This window comes from Aphis gossypii, chromosome 2 (genome assembly GCF_020184175.1).
Source record: "Aphis gossypii isolate Hap1 chromosome 2, ASM2018417v2, whole genome shotgun sequence".
NCBI classification, from domain to species: domain Eukaryota; kingdom Metazoa; phylum Arthropoda; class Insecta; order Hemiptera; family Aphididae; genus Aphis; species Aphis gossypii.
The window spans coordinates 58,926,922-58,948,673 of NC_065531.1; the positions used below are offsets into that span (position 1 = coordinate 58,926,922).

Below are 21,752 nucleotides of genomic sequence, written 5' to 3' on the forward strand. Positions count from 1 at the left end.
TATTATTACGATATTAAAAATTCAAGTTATCTTACAGTTTTTAATTTCTCAGAGTAATTGATCACTATCAATTTTAAAAGTTTTTCATTGTCAAGCCCAGAATTAAATCATAAATGTTATTTATTTTGACCTATATTATAAAACCCACTCACAATAGTTTCTACGTGTACCTATAAGTAAAACTAAATTGTACATTTAAGAAGGTTTATAATATAAGCTGGTGTATACTTCTGATGAACAATATAATTCATTTTAATGCCCGTAATAAGTTATTGTTTAAAGTTTTTATTATTTTCATTAAACGTTTACAGTTTTTTATTTTCCTAACGTGTTTTAGTAATAATTTTATTATATTTTAACACACATTTTAAATTACTATTACACCGTTGTATTATTTTAATTAAGGGTTTTCATCGTGCCGACACCGGTTTTTTGAATAATCGTTACGTGGTAATTAGAAAAACTAAAAGGGCGTATAATTAAAAATTTTAAATTGGCACAAAATAGATTTTAATTGGCAGACACAATAATCCATGAGTCTATAATTATAGACTCGATCTTCAGACGTTCCACGATAGCAACACAATAACATATGATTCACGATATTTCTATATCGACTATAGTTAGAAAGATGATAGTCCGATCGACAAAGGACATCGCCTCTCAATCGACTCATGACATTATGAAGAAATCGTACGTATAACGAATAACGATATAATAATAATAATAATAATAATAATACATCAAAAAGAGTGCGGGAAACGGATGCTAAATAATAATATCGCCACTCGAAACCACACGGTGCGTTTATAGTAGGTACACACATATTATATATATATATTATTATTATTATAATACTCGTGTACGTTATAATGCGCGATAGATGTCGATTGTTCAGCGAATTAACTTCGGGGTCTTTGTTAACGGCTTGTCTAGCGCACACACACGCACACACTCGGGATAAATCAAAGTCGGCTTCGGCGGGGGGGTTGGGTGGTGACAGAGAAAATCTGTCGGGAAATTTGCATTCGCCGCCGCACACGTGTACTCTACGATATAATATTATAATAGTATATAGTACGATGCGTTATTATAATATAAATTGCGCGCGGTCGCGGACACGACCGCGTTCGCGTCTGTAATCGAATCCAAACGACGACCGCGGCCGCCTCGATAGACGTTGAAATATAATATAATATAATATTATTATATTCGTTACGATGTGCGTAATGGTATGTGTGCCGTAATGTAGCCTTATTATAAATATATCCGTCCGGAGGCCGGCGGGCGAGCGCATAGATACCGCGCGGGAGACGACGACAGCAGCCGTCTACATCAGTCGCTTACACCGCCGCCGGAGGGTGGTTAAGTCTCACGCACGGAGCACCCTATGCGACTTAAATATTATACGTACGGACGTATATAATATACGAATCGTACGTGCAGTGCGTTTGTGTGTGTCATTAGACGCACGTCGTATACACACTACACATACCGACTAAAGCGGTTATAGTCGTCCAAAGTCACGTATGGCGGCGTGTGTACAGTATCATCTGTCACGTTGCCCGTCGCCGATTAATATCGTATCATATTATTATTATTATTATTATTATTATCCGCACACCATCGTCGCCGTAGCGGTAATCGCTATTATTGTAATATTCTGACAGAAAACGTCTCGCGCGTATCCTCGCACGCACCGCACACAAATACACACGCCCACGAGTATATCGTCAGTGCCGAGTAATATTATTATTCTCTAATCCAAACATTTATTGTTATTATAATGCGAGCCTGTCCCCCGCAATCATGTCGTAAATATTAACTCGTCAAATCACCCCCGTTAAAGACCACCTCCCCCCCGCGGGGCAAACTTGACTGAATTCGCGTTTACTCCGTCGTCACGATATTATAATTATACATTTTAACGTATTTCATCGGGTCCGCATGGAATTATTATTATTATTATTTCGCGCCCACACGCGATACAATAAAATGTATAATACTGTTATAATTAAATGACAAAATACTTATTTGAAAAACTTTTCGGTTTTTAACTGAAATGGCTTACTGTATCGTATTATCCTGATACCTACGTTAAGCTTTACTTACACTAATAACAAATTTCAAAATTTAATGCAGCACAAAACTTAGTTATTTTTCTTATTTAAAGCTCATTAAATCATATTATATTCTATAATATTGGTGATTTTAAGGTCTGCGATTTAGAATAATTGCTCACTGAACAATATCAGACGATATTTTTTTTGTTTTGATATTTTGAAATAGTCTTTTTGTGATTCTGAGTCCATGATTTCACGTCTACTCTCATCATAATCGATATACGGTGTTTTTCAATATCATTGTATCTACCATCATGTGTTCCTATCATGAAACATAGGACATCATAATTTAATAATTATTTATTATAATATCTATACGAGTGTACAGTGATATATTGGAAATTTAAATTACTATCAATAATTGTTTGCGATCTAAATAGTAGTGTAAATGTTATATGTATATTGTATACATATTGAATGTGCGTGTATGTGGTGCATAATAATATATTTATCTAAAATGGATTATCAAAGACCAAAGTCACGTATTCACTAAACTTTCACTGGTCACATTACTTTTCGACGTCCGTTCCGAGAAGTTAGTTCTTGTTAGTGGATTGCCCGTCCATAAACTTAACAGAAACTAGTCGTTTTTATATACGCATGGTCGTAAACCTACGATACAAACCCAATAGTTTTGATAGGAAAAACGATCAATTATTCAATGGACCGATACCACAGTAGTACATCAAATAATATTCTAAGAGTACGCGTACAACATAACATTATTTACATCGTCATCAACCGTAGACTATAATAATTATATTGCAGTCTGCAATTGAAAAATGTATGTTTTATACATGGTGATTTATTTATGAAACAATTTCCTTGACGTCTAATATTTTTCACTGTTAGTTCAACGAAAATATCGATACTATCTTATACAAAAACATGTACCAATGAAGTGCTCTTTCGTATTAGATTGTATGAGGAAATTATATATCACATTAAAATGTACCTTACAGTTTTATTGTATCATAAAATAAAAATAATTTTAAAAAAATAACTTGGATTCATTTTCACTTTAGTTAGTTTTTTTTATTCAATATGGTTTCATAATATATAATATAATAATTAATGACTTTTATAGGAACAAAAGAAGGTCGAGAAATTTATTTGTACGGTTTATCTATTCAAGGATTTGTTAATTAAATAAAATCCCAACAGGATTTCTCATTTTTTTTCTTGTCAATTTAATATTATTTAAAAATAATATAACTTGAAACTATAATCGTTATAATTATCAGATATTTATATTTTATGTAAAAAAAAAAAAGGTTTAAACAATAACAAAATATACGTATAGTACCTATTATGTATATTTTAATGCTCTAAGTTGTTACTAATTTTAATTCGCATTATTATCAGAAGACAAAAGTTACCAACATCAAACAATATACTAATGATATGAAAAACTTGATTTCGAGACATTTAACTCTGTTCTTATTCCATTTGGTATACCACACCTACATAATACATATACCGACCGTTTTATTACTAAACGTTCTCGAAAACATAATATCAAAACGCGTATTTAACTATTAATTTGAGTTACGTTTTGAGTATAAAATTTATAATGTATTTATATACATATACATGTTTGATTCGCATTTACAATAACAGTTGTTCGGTGTAAAGTTTGCAGCGCATACTTTTCACGCTTAATGAGCGCTCGCATACAAATATTTAACTAACTGTGCGATTTGAATTCTGCAATACAAAGCCACAAAGGTCACAGAATATAATCAAAATTTAGGGAATATAAACACAATTAATGTGTTATATCGTTTAAGTGCGCGCTTGCACCGGTGAATTTATATGTGGATCAAAGAACAAAACGAGGTGCAGGCATTACTACATAAATTAAGTTTAAATAGTGTTTTATCGTATATCTAATTTTGTTTGAAAACCATTAAATTAAATTTTACGCAGGTAAAATTGATTATTTATTTAAATTATTAAAATATTTTAGTTTTAACCACATGTTTTTTATTTAATTATGTATGACAGTCGTTATAGAAAGAAAAAACATTTATCACCATTTTTTCAATGAGTCCAAAAAACTACATTTCGGCAACCAAAAAATTGTTTATTTTTAAGCTAATATATAATCGCATAATGGTCTATCGTACAACTAAATAAAAATATCTAATAAAAGTACTGGTTATTTATGGATATTAAAGAAATATATATTTTAGAATATAAAAAATAATGATAAAATATCTTGTCGTTTTCTGACGGCCCGAGATCGTGAATAATTAAAATCTATTTCATTATTTTACAAACATATTCGTTTATTGGTTCAAGTCTAACGTTATGACAATAAATTAAACATGGAAATAAGTTATATTCAGACCGTGCAGTCGGCTTGGATAAGCAGAATTGCAACGGACGTTGTTAGGCCTGTAGAGGCGCAACCAAAAAAAATATATAAATTTAGGACCTTAGTATAAAAAATTGTACAATGTAAATGGGAGGCGAGTTACACACACTTTCTCACTGTCTTAGTATAAGTCATGTAAAGATCTGTGTTCTCGTAGTAAAACCTGAGTAGGCTTGCTAGGGTGGGACTGAACTGATGGTCCTAAAAAGAACCCTTTTTGTCAGTCGCAATGGTAGATCGACTGTGCTTGAAAAATCGCGTATGAGCCGCTGGTAATTGCACGCAAAGTGGATTGTAGGTTGAGTTCGTCGGCTGCTACCTCGTTTCACGAGTGTCTTCGCTGCTTGGGTCCCGAGCGTAATCCGTATGTAACACCGAGTGCCTTCGATACTTGAGTCCGGAGCGTAGAAACCATCACTGTGTTCGTCGTTGGGTATTGACAATGATGTTGAAGATGGTAGTGTTGATTGAAGAATATGTTTTGAATTGAAAAAGTGCTCGGTATATTATTTACTATGATCCGTACCGACTAGTAAACCACCAGTGTGCCACCGTGCGTGCCTGTGCTTACTGTCGGTACGGGTTTTGTTATTATGGGGTCACTTTTGGACTTATAGATATGTGTGGGATGTTGTTGTCTTCATCACCCTATCCATCGCCGTACTTGCTGGGGATGTACGATGAATCTAAGGGTTTTGAATTCGCCGCTAAATCCCTCCGATGGCATTGTTTTTTATATGCTGTGTTGCGATTGGTGGTCCTGAAAAGGACCATTTTATGTGGGAAAGGCTACACCGTTACAACTCGTTTAAATGGATGACCTGGAATGTTTTTTAGTCGAGAAAGGCATTATTGTAATTTCAATTGAATATTTTCTTAATTGATAGTTTTACCACACCTATTTACAAGATATGATGTAAGATTTGAGAATTTTAATTTTATTGATTCTTGTGTATCAGAAACGGAAACTTTTCCTATGGAGTTTGCTAGGGTGTAGTTTTGATTTGCATTTGATTTTACAGTTGAGTAAATTTAATGCGAGATGATGTGTTGAATTCCTTGTAGAATATTTAGTATTACGAAGTTATCAGTTTTTGATTTCAGTTCCTGGAAATAAGTGGTTTTGGATGAAGACGTTTGGCAGAATATTTGAAGGTCTTTACAGACTTGACATCTTCTATAATGGACTGAGTGTAGTTGATTACTTGATTAAAAAGTGCAAAATTCAGGGTTCTTATTTCTTTTATAAATTCTCTTAAAATGTGATTTTCACCGCATAAATTTAACTTTTTATCCGTGTTATTATTTTTCTTTTTCATCACTAGTTACAGCAAATATTGTACTATTATATTGTATTATATTTTATACACACGTTACTAATAAGTTAATGCCTTCTAAAATTGCAATGGCAAAAATCTCTTGACGTTTATTTTGTACCATATATTATTGATGAAGCCAGGGAACCTAATATAGATAATAGATAAATTTATATACTCCATCGTTAATAGTTTGTTCGCAATGTTATATAAGTTATAATGCATTATGTATAACTATACAGTCCCTAGATGTTGTGCACATAATATCATCATTGTGTGTGTGTGTGTGTGGTGTGTGTGTGTGTGTGTGTGTGTACCTACGACAGTATAATCATAATATGGTTTAGTATTGGCATAAACACCCGAATACCGTCGTAACTATTTCATTACGGGGACCGAGTCGACGTACACACATATATTATACTTTCATCGTCATAACAATATTATTATAATATACACGTATTATGTAATCCTTTGCTGGTCGTTGGTATTGATAACGTACTGCGGTGGCTAAAAGCTTGGTCATGTAAACACGACCGATGGGGATAATTTCAGCGCCACCGGTCGAGTTTTAACGTGTTATATATACATACACACGCGATATAGTATATCTAAATAATATGTGTGGATGTCGGCACGGTACTCGGGATCGGTGGACGCAGAAAGGGGTAATGAAGAATTATACGATCTGTGAAAGAGAGACTAGCGCTATTGCACGTCGTAATAATATTATTCTCTCGCTCAGTTTACTGCATTTGTACTCCTATATATATATTTACTTTTGCACAAGGTGATATGGGTACCGTTATTTTTTTTTATATATACCGTAAGGCCGCGGACTTGGATTCGGACCGGAAAATTATATTATTACATTTCGCATAAGCTATAATATTATCATATATTATGTACAATACACGGCCGGCCCGTCGTTCGGAAATATTACACGCCAGATCCGCGTGTACCCTACAGCCATAGTAAATGCATCCAATCGCGTCATCCTCCACCCCCCCCCCCCCCCCCACAAAACCGACGTCACCCCAGAGGGCCATTGTAAAACAAGTGCCGAAAGCGACCGAGTGTACAGTATTATATATTCAACTGAATTTACGATGCTCGCGAGACTTTTGACCGCTACACCGGTCCAGTCCGACACACGGCCCCGTGGACCTTTCTCCCGGCACACAATACCACATATATTATACCGGTCTGCTGATACATGTACCTGTTACGGTTTCGTCATCACCCTTGTGTTATACACACTTGTGTGCCTTAGGCGATGAGTTTACACAGCATATAATATAATTGATAACATTATGGTAATTAATTATTATTACATTATCATATTAGGTATATTGAATTTATAAATATCGTTTAGACTCATCGTTTCCGGCAGATATGTTTACCATTATGTAACATTATTATAATTATTTATGATGTTATATTATTATTATTATTAAACAGTGAGCGATATACGTATCGTACTACAATATGAATATATAAATAAATATAATAAAAAAGTCGAGTTTTTTTTAACGAAAATTGTTTTTCATCAGATATTTGCATACGTTTATTAAGTGTAAAAAAGTTTTGATTCTACTCTGAGAAATAATATTTTAATATAACGAATGTCTATATTATATTATTATTAATTATTAGTAATAGATAAGGATCATCGAGAATGATGTACCTAAATTGCCTATTCAAGACGCCGTGTTACTATAATTATAGTATTATGAAAATGTTTCAATTAAAATAATTTGTACGTCTAACGAGATGCCTGCAGAAAAATAATGTAATAAAACAAAAAACATACGAGAAAAATTTAATATCATGTTTAAAACGATAATTCTCGAATCTACTCAAGTCAGTAGTTACGAGATTGAACGTTGTATCGCATAATAGATTAGCAATTATAGTTGGAATATGAAATTCCAATGATATCGACCTTTTATGAGTTCAGTAGATTTTTTATATTTATTAATTTGTATTTTGTTTTATTAATTGAAGTAGGTTAAAAACCATTTTCGATAGATAAATTGTTTACAAGCGTTTATACAGCTGTAAAACTTATTCATTTTACAAACTACGACGATGTTAGATATGAAAGACCAATATTATTATATAATTGTAGTAAATGGCTTTGTATAAAATCATAATAATTATTTATAATGATAGACTTATTAATTTATTAATTCTGAGTTTTAAGCCAAAATCTTCTTTATTACATAATTCAACAGTATTCACAAAATATTAAGTACTCATCTCATTATTTTTTTTTTTGTTTTTTTACACATTCCTAACAATATTGCAACTACGACAAAAGGATAATTATTATTAATTAGTAGTTTCGAGTGGTAGTTAAAAGGGTTGGTCATGGGATAAACGAGCCCCTCTATACCCGAGAACTATCAAGTGTGTGTAAGTGTGTGTTAGCGTGCATCTACTCAGCTGCATAGCGTCAAGCATAATCCGCGTGCGTGTGTTGTATACCATCCCTTGGGCTGTTTCTTATTATATTCGAGCGTTAAATCTGTAAAGTTTGAGCAATTTTTTTTCTCTTTCCAGTTTTAACGACACGGCTGCGATAGCGCTGCTTAAACTATATGCCTTTTTCACGGTGTCTCAAATGCACGTCGTATATGTAATAACCGTCTTACTGCTGTAGATGATATTCGTTTAAAGATTTCATTTATTACTATAATTTTAATGAAAATTCCTTCTGCAGTGGTTTAGACGGGTGACTATAGGAAAAGTACTTTTTATTTGCAGAAAACTTACCCACCTGAAAACTCAAACATAGTTATTAAATCATACTCATAATATAACCGCCTACAAGTTTTCAACGTTTACACCAGATAGTTATCGAATATTATATTAAATCCCTACTTATTTTTAGACTCATGGTTACATCAATGCATATAATATTTTGCCTATATACCTATGCCATATTCCTTTATGTTTCTCTCGTGTTTTAAGCAGACAGTCTACTATTCTGTAGATCATATACGCATATTAAACAATTTTAATGACCTCTTTGAATTATTATTTAAAACGTATTCACCGACCATCATTGAAATTATGTTGCATTAAACGGAAGTGTGTAACTATCAACTATTGAACTCATTATTCAAGGTATAAAGGCACTTTGTAATAAATATATAATATATATTATTATGTAAAGTGATAATTTCCAAGTATATATTTTAGTAAAGTGAAAATTGATTTGAATTAACTATTATCTCCAAAACTTGTAAATAATTAATCAGAGACATTATGTGCCTAGATGTCCGTTAATGTTAAAACTTTTATCACCATAATCTGAACCGTAACATCTGCAACCGTCGGTAGACTCGTGGTAGACATTTCTCGAACCAAAATAAGCTGCTTTGGAACTAATCAATTGTTGTAAATAATGAATCAGAGGTATTGGGTCTCTCAAACAAACATCTAAGTTTCGAACGTACTTGAATGCCAGATTATACGACGTGGTAATAAGTACTACTGAACGTTAAATGAATAGGTGTTTGGGATGTTTTAAAAGATAAAATATGATATTGTTACTACTGCACAAAATATAACTATAATACCTGTTCATATACTTATTGAAAGTATCATTAAGTGTTAATATTATTGTGTATTGCTTTCAAATGTGTTTACTGGGTGTGTACAAATTAAATTTCAAAGTATTCACCAGGTTTATTTCAATTTTGCTAAATAGTTATTTTTATTTTTTATGGAGACAATACAAATGAATTCAAATAAAAAGTCAAAAAGTGTTTACTTATAGTTTTTATTTATTATTATTATAATTTTTTTTGTTTTTTTATGAGGATTAGTTAATAATACAACTGTGCACCTTTGTGAATTTACTTATTCTACTAAGAAATAAAACGTTGAACAAAGGATAAGGCATTTCATTAAGAATTTTCAGTTTTTAATTATTTACGGCAAACACAAAGAAAATATGAAACACTTTTTTATAGATGAAATAAGACAATACACACTATTATTTCTTTGGAGAAATGTAATTTTAGATCCTTTTATTATTGGCAGACAATATTTAATAAAGAAGGTATACATGTCATTAAATGATTTTTAAGATTTCTCGTTACTTAGAATTTTTAATATTCTCGTAATTTTGACGCTTCATTCAGACAATGTGGTTCATTATTTATTATGATTCACTTTAAACATAATCATTATTTTTTTTTATACATATATATGTATATATTATTTATCTTATTAATATTTTTTAACTATTATACATCGTATATTTTCTTATTTTTCTTCTGTAGTACTTCATAATATATTTATAATTTAATTATTATTTATAACGATACGTTTCTAGCTTACCTTGTGGATATTAGCATAGGGTGTTATTAAAAACAAAAGATAATTTTTATTTTATGTATATATAACTGTCAATGTACACGCAACCTAACTTACTATATGACCAATTTATCGGTGATATAAAATCTAGAAAATAATTTGAAACCTAAGTATTTAATATTTATGAACTGTATCATATACTATTATTATTCATCTATAAAAGTGCGTGCAAATCGTCAAAAACTCATCACGGTTTAGTTTATAATACAAATTTAGAGGTTATGAAGTATTTTTCTTCGTATCCCAGTTCACTTAGCTCCAGTAGCGTTCTCATTACGCAATATCTTGCCGGAATTGGCCTGCAAACCGGAAACGAAGTATCAATCAATCAGCAGCTGGGACGGTAGTAAACTGTGTTTACCAAACTTTTACTGTACTTGATAAATAAACATACTTGTTTCGTGTTCGAACTTCTCACGCGCTCGGTACACGCAAACGTTTTATGTTATATATTATTATATTAAGCTCGACAGAGATAAAGACAGACGAACGTATAGTAAAGGGAAAAAGAGAGATAGAGATAGGGTAAATAGTTTTGTGAGAAGTTCGTGAAACGTGTGTACAGTTGTGTGTGGGGAGGAGAGGCCGTGAGAGATCATCGGAGCTAATGCGCAAAGACTTATACACGGTCGTTGAACGTGTGGAGAAGTTTGGTAGTAATACTTAACGCCCAGGTACCCACTTACGTAGGCACATTACTGTTTGCCGTACACTGAACTTCGAAGTTGATTAATTTGTTCGGGTCTCCATAGACAATAATTGTACAGGGACACCGTAAATTCGTTAATGACAACGATGACGATGGTCATGACAATGTGGCGCAATGGGGATTCAACATCACAACGGGTGAGAGAAGTTTTTGGACGTCAGTGAACGATATATTTTCAATCAAATAATCAAATAATTAAATAATCAAAAACTCTTTGATAGCATTGTTTACATCTTGATTGTGTAAAATCAAAGATATTCGTATTATTTTGTTAATCGCATTAAAAAGTATTATATTATATAAACATAGTCGTTAAATAATCAAATGTTGGTAATAAGAAGTGAAGTACACGCTGATTAACCCATTTTCAAATAATCCTAAGAATGTTCGTGTATTTCCAGAACAGGATATTGTTTTTAGAAAATGGCGGTATTCTTTTAAATATTTCAAAAGAATCTGTTTTAAATAAAACATTTTATGCTCGCCCGGATGGATATCATATTACCCAAAAATGGCCAAAAACTAAACTTGTTATGATGTAATTATTTAATTTACAGTATTTAGTTTCTGTTCTTCTCAAAAATTACAAAGAACTTCAAAAAGATACTCTTTCAAAGACTTAACTATTTTTGACATAAATAGATGCTGTTACATATTTTTTTCTTTGATCAAATAGTGATAAGCAATTTTCATTATTCCATAATACACATATCATTCCAAAATCAGAAAATGTATAGATACTCTGTAAATTTATAAAATTTTTTTGATTTTGTTTGGATACTTTTAGATTAAAATTAGATTATTGCCTTTAGATTAAATTTGTATTACTATCTTACTCCATTCACTATCATATTTACCTACTTATCTATATGTAGTAAATAATTTACAAAATATTTTGTTTAATATAAATAAATATAGTTTTATATTAAATTCATTACTTTTATATACAATTATAATACATGATTACAATATTTTATCGACAACAATTTATTTATTTTGAAGTTAGAATGTGAATATTACAACTAATTTTAGTTAGGATAATAATACCAGTGTCAATAAATAAGTAATTATTATATTATGACGCGTTCTATAATTATTATTTGATTTTTATTGTAAATTATAAATTGTATTAGAATTATTACTTATTTAATTTAGCAGTAATACTGTGTAGTAGACAGTAGACGAATCCAAAGAAATGTTTGATGAATCTTAGTGTACTAAAAAAAAAAAAAAAAAAAAAAATAATAACAATAATAATATTTATAAAATTAAAATTTATAATAAATAAATATTAAGCTGTTTTAATTATAGGGCCTACATATTTTGTAAAGTTTATTTTATCTAATTTCAGTTATTCTTATTATTTTATATTACTCATATTTTAAACAAAGTCATTGATTAAAAAGGTGTTATTAATATTTATTACTCTTTAGTTTGAACATCAGATGTTTAATATGTGTCCTATTGTGGCTTATGTTTTTTTATAATTTGGTAAATTTATTTTGTTTATAATAAACATATTTCAATAATTAGGACATCAATTCGCAATACGCGGTGATCAATACCAATATTATTATATTAGTTATTAGAGTTTTATAATTGACTGTATCAGTCAACCACTGCTGTTCTGCATTTATAATATCGTCCAACCGTTTTCCGATAACGACTATTAAATTAATTGAATATTTATTTGCGTTAAACTCGTGTGGATGCAAATCACGCGTAAAAGCTTACCGTAACAGACTGTGTAATAGGAAATCCAGCTGTAAGCAGTGGCTGTTGTCGCAGCAGCTTAAAACAAACGATTCAATAAATAATAATAATAATAATATAATATATATTATAGTGCCTTGTTGAATCAAGTAAACAGTTGTGGTGAACAGATAATCTCGACGATAACAATACACAGGCTATGAATTGATTCAAATACGATCATCTTTTACACGTGATCGATTTTTCTGACGAAAATGTCTGTACCTACTCAATTTGTCAAGTATCATTTGTCACCTCTAATATAACGATATAATATAATTTATTCATAATAAACCGGGTGGTCTGTGAGATATTTAATTTTTTTTCTACCACATATTGTTAAGTAGATGTATTTTAAGATACAATGTATTTAATTATCAACGTGTTTCTTATAAACCGTGTAGGTACTTCATGTTCAAAATTTAGTAAATTTACCCTTCAAATAAAATAAAAATAATATCAAATTTTAAAAATAAAATTAAATGGATTCGTAAAAATAGTTGACTACTCATTATAATAAACCACTAAACCATACTGTATACAATTTTCATAATTTTCATAGTCCATTATAAATGTATAACACATAAACTATGACTTTAATTTTTAAATCTTTAAATAAAAAAATACTTAAAATTTCTTAAAATTATATTTAATGCTCATAAGGTGAGAATTCTCGGAAAATCATTTCGTATATTATATTATTATAATCGAATTTGTCCGATCGACAATAACAAGACCTTTACAGATAATAATAATGGTTTAACGAAATATACGAAGAGATAATAAACTTTGTCAACGTTGAATTTTTGTATTTTAAACTCCATGATACAACCACAGGTACGCATAGATAAACGCAGATAAATCGTAATGGCAGACGATCGATATACTTATTAATGTGGTGAACTACACATAAGTTACAATATATATATATATGTATCCGCGTGTCGACCTAATCTTACCGGAAACGTCCGCGCGGGATCCGGCGGGCTTAAGATGTGCCTACACTTTACTACTCGTGCCGGTGCATTAACTCGTCGACTTCTCTTCATCGCCGACGCGTATAAAGTGTATGTATATATATAATATATGTATCAGACTCGACTCTCCATTGAAACGTGCCATTTACAAATGCTAAACCAGTCGGTGCTACAGAAGTTTGTTTTGCTTAATGTTTACCGACCGGAAGTCCGGGCTTATGTTTCGCAGTACAAAATGCCCGCCCTCGTCGTTTGGCCGCAGTTCTTGCGCGCAGAAAGAGTGCTGCGGAGGGGATCCGAAACTGGCGTGTCTATTATGAAAGCGCCGAACTTTCCCGCGCTGACACTCCATTATGAACAAAACTTTACCACCGCCTATAATACGTAGTATACTACTTTCACGCGCGTTCATATAATATTCATATAAATAATATATAAATGTATATGTAACCCGAATATTTATTTCTTTCGTTCAAATGCTAAAAGTAGCTAAAACACGTTATTGATAAATGCTTATTCATAGAGATGGGTGGAGGGTGGGTGTGTTCGATCGGTTTACTTGTCCTCCTTAATAACCTCCTCAAAATATATTTTAAATCTATTAACGATTTGTAAAAGTTGTGTAATATTAATTTTGTGTCTGTATAAAAGTGAATATAATATTATAAATATGAGTAACTATTTACTCTAATTTTAGTTTTAAGTATGTGTGTGTATCTCTCGACTAACCAACCACGTAGCATTTCGGTAAACCATCGAGATGAATATACTTCAAAGTCTTAAAAAAAAACGTATAATATCATAATTGTATTATCAGTGACTTCATAAATAAATAAATAATATAAAATAATATAAATATTTTAAAAGAATATATGTCATGTATTTATATTTTATATACATAGCGTACATGGTTGTCTTATAAAATGCTGTATGATTAAATGGTTTTATAATATTTCCCTACCACTATTAAATATTTATAAATACATTATACTATTTAGCTATTGCATATATTTTATCAATCATTTTGTTTTTTCATTTTTCAGAGAGCGTAGTAAATTATATAGCACCCAGAGCTGACACCGAATTCGAAGACGTCAGCTATGATGGAGACCTGGGACGATCACTTATGACAGGTGGTCTAGGAATGCTGACCGACAGTTTGTACGGAGCAGATGATTTCTTACAGTTTGATTTGCAATTTCATAAACCTCTTAGTGAGTATTATTCATATCTACGTTAAAAATAGTGTATTTCATTAAATTTAAAAAATTTTATATTCGTTTACTATGAATTTAAACTGCGTGATATTAGTATATTTTTGACATACCTTAGTAAAATAATTTTCACTTCCAAATGTGATCACTTTACGTGGACTTGAGTTTTCTAAAAAAAATATTATTATTAGCAAAACTTAATTATGGTACCTGATCATATACACTAAGCGCATGATTAACTGGCATTATCAATGTAAATATGTAAATAAATAGATTATCAAAGTTACTTAATCTTACGATATATATATTCTTCATATTTTGCCACATTAAACCGTCAAAGGATAATGTTTTTGCAACATAAATATGATAATACCAACACGAATATAGACATAATAGTTAATGACACTGAGTAGGTAAGAAATTTCTAAGCAGCTTTAAATGTTCTTATGGAATGTTTATTAATAAAAATAAAAAAAAAAAAAAAAAAATTAATAAAGCTTATAATTTTAATTTCAAGATATAATATGGTTTTGTACAATCATGCTACAAACTGATTTAATTCGTACCGACGCGATAGTGCGTTAAAATATAATGCATTCGATATTATATTAATTTAATACTTTACTCGCACTCGATCCGCACTATAAATTTATCTTTTTAATAATAATTTTACGATGTGTTTTTAATATATTTTAAAGAAGTAGTAAAGAATTATTATGGAGAAATGCAGTTATATAACTTGGCAATATATATTATGAAAAAAAATAGAGATAGAATATTATATTATACATCTATTGTACCTATATCAATAACGCGTAAGCCACCGAGGCGTGAACACAATATTATAAAACATGTTTACGCGCCATTATATTATTATATCAACGATAATAACATATTCGTACGGTGATTTTAACACAAATATATTTATTATATATTCTATTCGAACCATCGTTTCACCGCCGCTACGGACGCTTCTCTCGTACTCCGCGTTCGCGTTGTACAATAAATAGTAATAATAATAACTGCGCAAACAAAACGCTGCAACACGGCGGCGGCGATGTACACATAATATAGAACTCATTTAGAAGAGTTATACGTAGAATTAGAAATTCGCGTACACGCCGTCTCTTCCGAAACGGCATTCGGCGGAGATACGCATTATATGGTTAAATCTTATTAACTCGAAACGCGGCAGAGACGAACGTCGCAAATTATTTCGACGGTTTGCACGCACAAGTTATACATCTATACACATGCATTTAAACATACACTCAAAGGCAAAAAGCGATGCCCGCCACTGGCGCCCGACTCGCGGTATAAATCAACGTGCAGATTGCAGTAACCACACGGACGCTAAAATGTCAGCGATGAATACCGCGTTATTATTTTCGAGCGCCTTCGCCGCCGCCTTCGCCGCCGCCGCCTACACCGTCGTTTTGTGCGTACCTACATATTATTATTATTTCCGTAAGAAATGTATTCCGAGAAGTCTTCCTACGTCGAACGTTTATGCGTTGTGATACAACGTAAAAAATGTCACGGTATTTTGGTTTTTAGAATTATTGGAATTCGCGTGGTCCCCGAGTCATCGGAATTCAGGATATAATTGGCCGGTCGCCGACGGAGAAAAAGAAAATTTTCTCTCTACAGTACTGTTATTAAAACAATATATTAAAATATTGTCATACTGCGTTACCGGCTCTGTATATAACGTACCCAGAATATTTTATTATTACACGTGTATATATTGTATGATATGTCTGCGATAAAATGTATTGTCGTATCGGGGAGACTTAATATTGCGGCATAAGTTATTCAGAAAAGGATCTGTATTCCTTTTAAGAAACGTTGCAAGATGTTTTCATCAATAAAAAAACACGTTTAGTTTACAACACTAATTTATTTTTTTTTTATTAGTATTTCACCGTATGATTTAAAGACTGTTTTCATTAAATATTTTAATACATGATTATCCGAGTGCCCTTGTGTTAACGCTACACATCGCATGTTACCTTAATAATTTAGACCTAGTCGAAAAATATCTAGGGTCGGAATGTGTATAATTTACGATAAAAAATGTTAAAGGACACTGTATAATACAGTATGTATATACCCATAATAAGTTATAGTATATTATAACGTATTTTATAATTTTATGAGATTGTACAATGAATATAATAAATTGTATAACAAATTTGAGCTTATATCTTACCTAAACATTATTGAAAATATGAATTAACGCTAAGAAATGTAAGTGATAAAAATACCCATTAATATTCTATAACATTTAAAATTATTATTAAAATGAAATAAAAAATAAATAATATTAATATTAAATAATTATAAATATTCAAATAATATCATAATATACGCACAGTAAATATAATATGCATATTTTAATAAATAAATTTACATTTTTATAATTTATAATTTTATATTAAAATAGTTTATATATTTTATATGTTAATAAAGCGATTAAATTAACTTAAAATAGAATATTTTAAATTTACATAGGATACAGTATTTCAGGGAATAGCTTCAGAAAATTTTTTTTTCATGTGTGTATGATTGTACAGGTGAAAAGAAGCATTAACGGTTCAAAGGTAAAAAAAAAATCATTCATTGACTACCTACACATATTATACTCGTAAATTGCGTATTTTTTTCAGTAAAAATGAAATTCTAAATAATCTAATATGGAGCGTGAAATTGTTAGTTGTGAATGAATGGTTGACAATTAGTTCAGTAGAAATAAAGTTAACTCGACACCTTCAAGATGTAGTTTTCAGAAAATTGCTATAAAGCTCATATTTGCTGAAAGAATTTCCAATGTAGAGGTATTAGTCAGGAATACAGGATGAAATAAAATTGGAAATTATAGCAAGGCGTTCGATACAGAAAAGAAAAAATTATAGGACATCACATTGTATGAATATATGAAATGTTTAAACAATAATAATTGAAGGATATGTTGAAGTATAATATGACATCATAAGAAAAAGACCAACGTCAGAATATATGATTTAAATCATGACATGGATAGATAAAATCACAAGGACATAAAGAGACTAACTTAATCTAATACCAAGTCATTAAAAGTTGTAGCAAACTGATCTATGGATTGAAAAAAAGAGAAGAAAATATTTCTTTAATTTTGTTAACCAGTACTCACATATAAAACGTCGATATTGAATTCAATACGGAAGTAGTGGGTATACGAGAGTGAAAACGTAATTGATAGAATTAATCAAAAAACGCGTTTAAAATATTTAAATGTATACTAACAGCTATTTGCCTTACAAAATTTAATAAACGACGAAGTAATTTTTTTTATTGCCATACTATATAGATTATAATTCGACCGTAAACATCATAAAATTGGATCATTTTAACTTACAATAATACCACGTAATTTATTTTTATTTGTTTGTTTGCTTTTTTTTTCTTTTGATTATCAAAACTATTTTTCAAAACACTTGAATTGTTCGTAACACTCACAGTACGAGAAATTCAATTTGCATTTAAAACTTATCTCACGGTACGCATTTCGCTTTTAAATAATAATCAGTAAAAATAAAAAATGATGCGTGTAAATAAAATGGATAATTTGAATCATATGAAAAAATATTTTCAGATCTTTTCATTTTATAAAATAAATATGAAATATTCAAGTTCCGGTTACACGTATACGTAAATAATTTACTATTATATTAATATTATTATATAGATAGTGGTAAATGATGTACTTTCTTTTGACCATTCAATTTGTATATGTACTGCCTTTGTGCGGTAAGCGTTCGTTATTTTAGTTGCAGTCATTGCCAAAAAAAAAAAAATAAATAAATACACAATGATAAGACGTACATAGGTATTATTATATTTTATTATTCCTTTGCTCTTTTACCATATTTTTTACGGTTCCTTAAATATCTTTGAATATCGTTCTAAAAAATGTTCTGGATTCTTATTATAATAAGAATATATTACATGTGTGTAATTCTATGATATTGTGCAATAGTTGAATGTATTTATTGTTGTAGGTAAGAGATGGGTCGGCTGGTCAAACGATTCCATTGGTAATAAGTTGGATTTAGTGTTTGAGTTCAACGGATTCCGAATGTTCAAAGAAGTAAAAATACACAGCAGCCATATACCGACCAGAGACGTAAAAGTGAGTGTTTTTCATTACCTTCTTATATATTTCTGTATTCGTATAATAGTATATAATATTTCTACACCACGGGGTTTAAGAGCTATACAATTTTGTATCTGATCCCGGTCACTAAATGTTTAATATTAGATTATGACGTATAGGTACTTAAAATAGGTCTAACAATATATATATAGGTATATATATTTAAATATTAAAACAATTGTACAGTAATTTTCAATTTTCACTGCAAACTGCGGGAACCTGAATTACTGTCTTGTCAACAGGATTTAAAATTGTTGTTTTATCATCGTAGTAACATATCACGATTCATACTAGATAATATGATTATTATAGTAATGCTATAATCATAAGATATGATATTCGAAGGCTTATTTGTGTCTCATAGTTAATTTGATTATCCGTAAGCTTTGCTTCACGGCAAAGTACGGAAAAACAAAAATTAAAGCTACGACAAACTCGAATCCGAATTATTATTAATATTTATAAGTTATACCGTTTCGTACAAAGCAATAATATACTATAATGCCGTACGCGCTATTGTACGTTATTACGCGTGCATTGTTTCCTCGACGTTTGTATATTGTTGGCATTATACGCGTCCTGCAGAAACGGAGCCGCCGCCGCCTAACCAAGCCGCAAGTGGTCGCGCGATTGTCCCTTTCCCCGCGATATGCTCGCCCGCAGGACGAAAGCTCTCAATAGTAACGAACAGCCATTGTGTTCCACCCTGGCACATTAAATATAATGCATATACAGGGTGACTCGCCGAACGCTCGCTCAACCCCTCCTCCCCTTATTTCGAATTTCAAACTGATTGTGTGAAATTCGCAATCTTCTAATCACCCCGTATATATAAGTGTAATATAAGTGTAATACATCCGCCGCTGTCGGATAAGTATGTTCGGTGTTAATACGGTCCTATAACGGTTTTTTTTTTTCATTCGTCTGCGTCTCGCCTTCTAACGCGCCACACGCACATCGCGATCGACGTGGGCGCGACACGAAAACGCTTATTCAAACTTCCCATTTCATATTATTACATCGACGTTCGGCGGGCTACGAACGCGTCGTCATGAGTAGGGGTGATTTTTATCTTATCGCGATCGACAGTGATTTTTTAGATGATATAACGCGTTTTTTTAAAACTTCATTATTATTTAAGCTTATTACATACTTTTTTTTTTTTAAATACATATATAACAACAATATACGTTTTTGATTTAATATAGGTACCTTAGACAAAAATAATTTTAAAATTCGAAAATAAAATATTTGGTATTACCTACGTTTTTAATAAGTGTAAAAGTATTCACAATTATTTCAATATACTCAAGCACACAATTAATTTGTTTTATTTATTTGTCGAGTTCGTTGCAAACAAGAATAATATTTTCTTTTACGTACTTTATCAGTAATACTTATGTAGTCATTTTATAGCAAATAATTAATATTAATAATAATTATGATTATTATTAAGAACCTGGCTTCAATTGCAAAGTGCATTATTTTTTTAATACTCTAGGACAATGCGTTTCAAGTACATAATTAATTTAATGTGATAATACTTCAAAAGTAAAACTTTTATTTTGCACTTTTCGAGCATTTCTGGGACATTATTTTTAGGAAATTTGTATACATTACTTAAGCTTTTAGTGTAAATTAGAAAATTCATAATATTATATTAAGAAATATTGTTTTCATAATAATTGCTTTAAGAGTTTTTAGACATTTTTAATAAACGCCTAAGTTTGTCATTTTATTTTTATATTATTGTAAGTTTAGTTGAGATAAAAAAGTCTAAAAAATTTCGAAAGTTATTTTTCTATCTCTAACGTAATTGTGTGCATATATAAAGTATTATAATATTGCCAATTTTTAAAAGCATTTTTGTTGAGATATTATACATTTTTATATACTGATTTCCGAGTGTGTCAAAAGTTATAATTGACTCTTCAGTAAATACATTGTAAACATGATTGATAATTATTATCGTCTAATTTATATTTCTCTCTAGAGTAAAATACTAAATAATAATATTATCATATTTTAATTTAGTCCATTTAAATGTTCAGCCAAATATTTCAAATAACATAGCTTAATATTATTGCAAGTATTTGATTCTATCGACTCTAACATATATATATATTATATATATTATTATTATTTATTATGTATATGCTTCTAGTTTTAAAAACAAGAATCCTATAGAGTATATTATAGTACATACGTCTCATGATTTATAAGTTATGTACTTACTACAGTCCCAAACTTTGTCGTATTTGTAAACGTATATATAATGCATATACCTCTTACGAAATTTCTCGGAAAATGCCTACAGGCTACAAATGTTCATTTTGAGACATACTATAATAATATACGTTTAACCTTTTTAGAAATCATGTTCGAATAAAATGTATTATATGAAGACAAAGTATTTTACAGTGACTTTCATCATTTCTACTAGGGATGGGTCAAACTTACATTTTCAAGAACTTGAGCTTAATTTTTTTTTAAACTTGAATCTTATTCAAACTTTTTTTGTATTTTCAAACTTTGTTGAACTTTTAAAATGTTACCTTAACAAATTTTAAAATATAGTTCTAATAAAATAAACTTTAAAGGTTAAAAGTTTATTTTTTAATTTTTAAATCAAATTTAAAACAAAATCATTATTTCTTATTTTGAGTAAAATAAAATAAAAACTAAAAGATTATGTCT

The 21,752-nt window shown here is 30.3% G+C and overlaps 1 protein-coding gene across 2 annotated transcripts in view; it reads left to right on the forward strand.

Annotated features, from left to right (window-relative positions):
* Window positions 1-21,752, forward strand: part of LOC114129939 (discoidin domain-containing receptor 2-like) — a 218,974-nt gene that overhangs the window by 177,308 nt on the left and 19,914 nt on the right. For both annotated transcript variants that reach the window (XM_050202033.1, XM_050202034.1), the window contains exons 7-8: window positions 14,690-14,860; window positions 18,901-19,031. In XM_050202033.1, coding sequence (XP_050057990.1) covers window positions 14,690-14,860; window positions 18,901-19,031 — 302 coding nt within the window. The remainder of the gene's footprint in view (window positions 1-14,689; window positions 14,861-18,900; window positions 19,032-21,752) is intronic.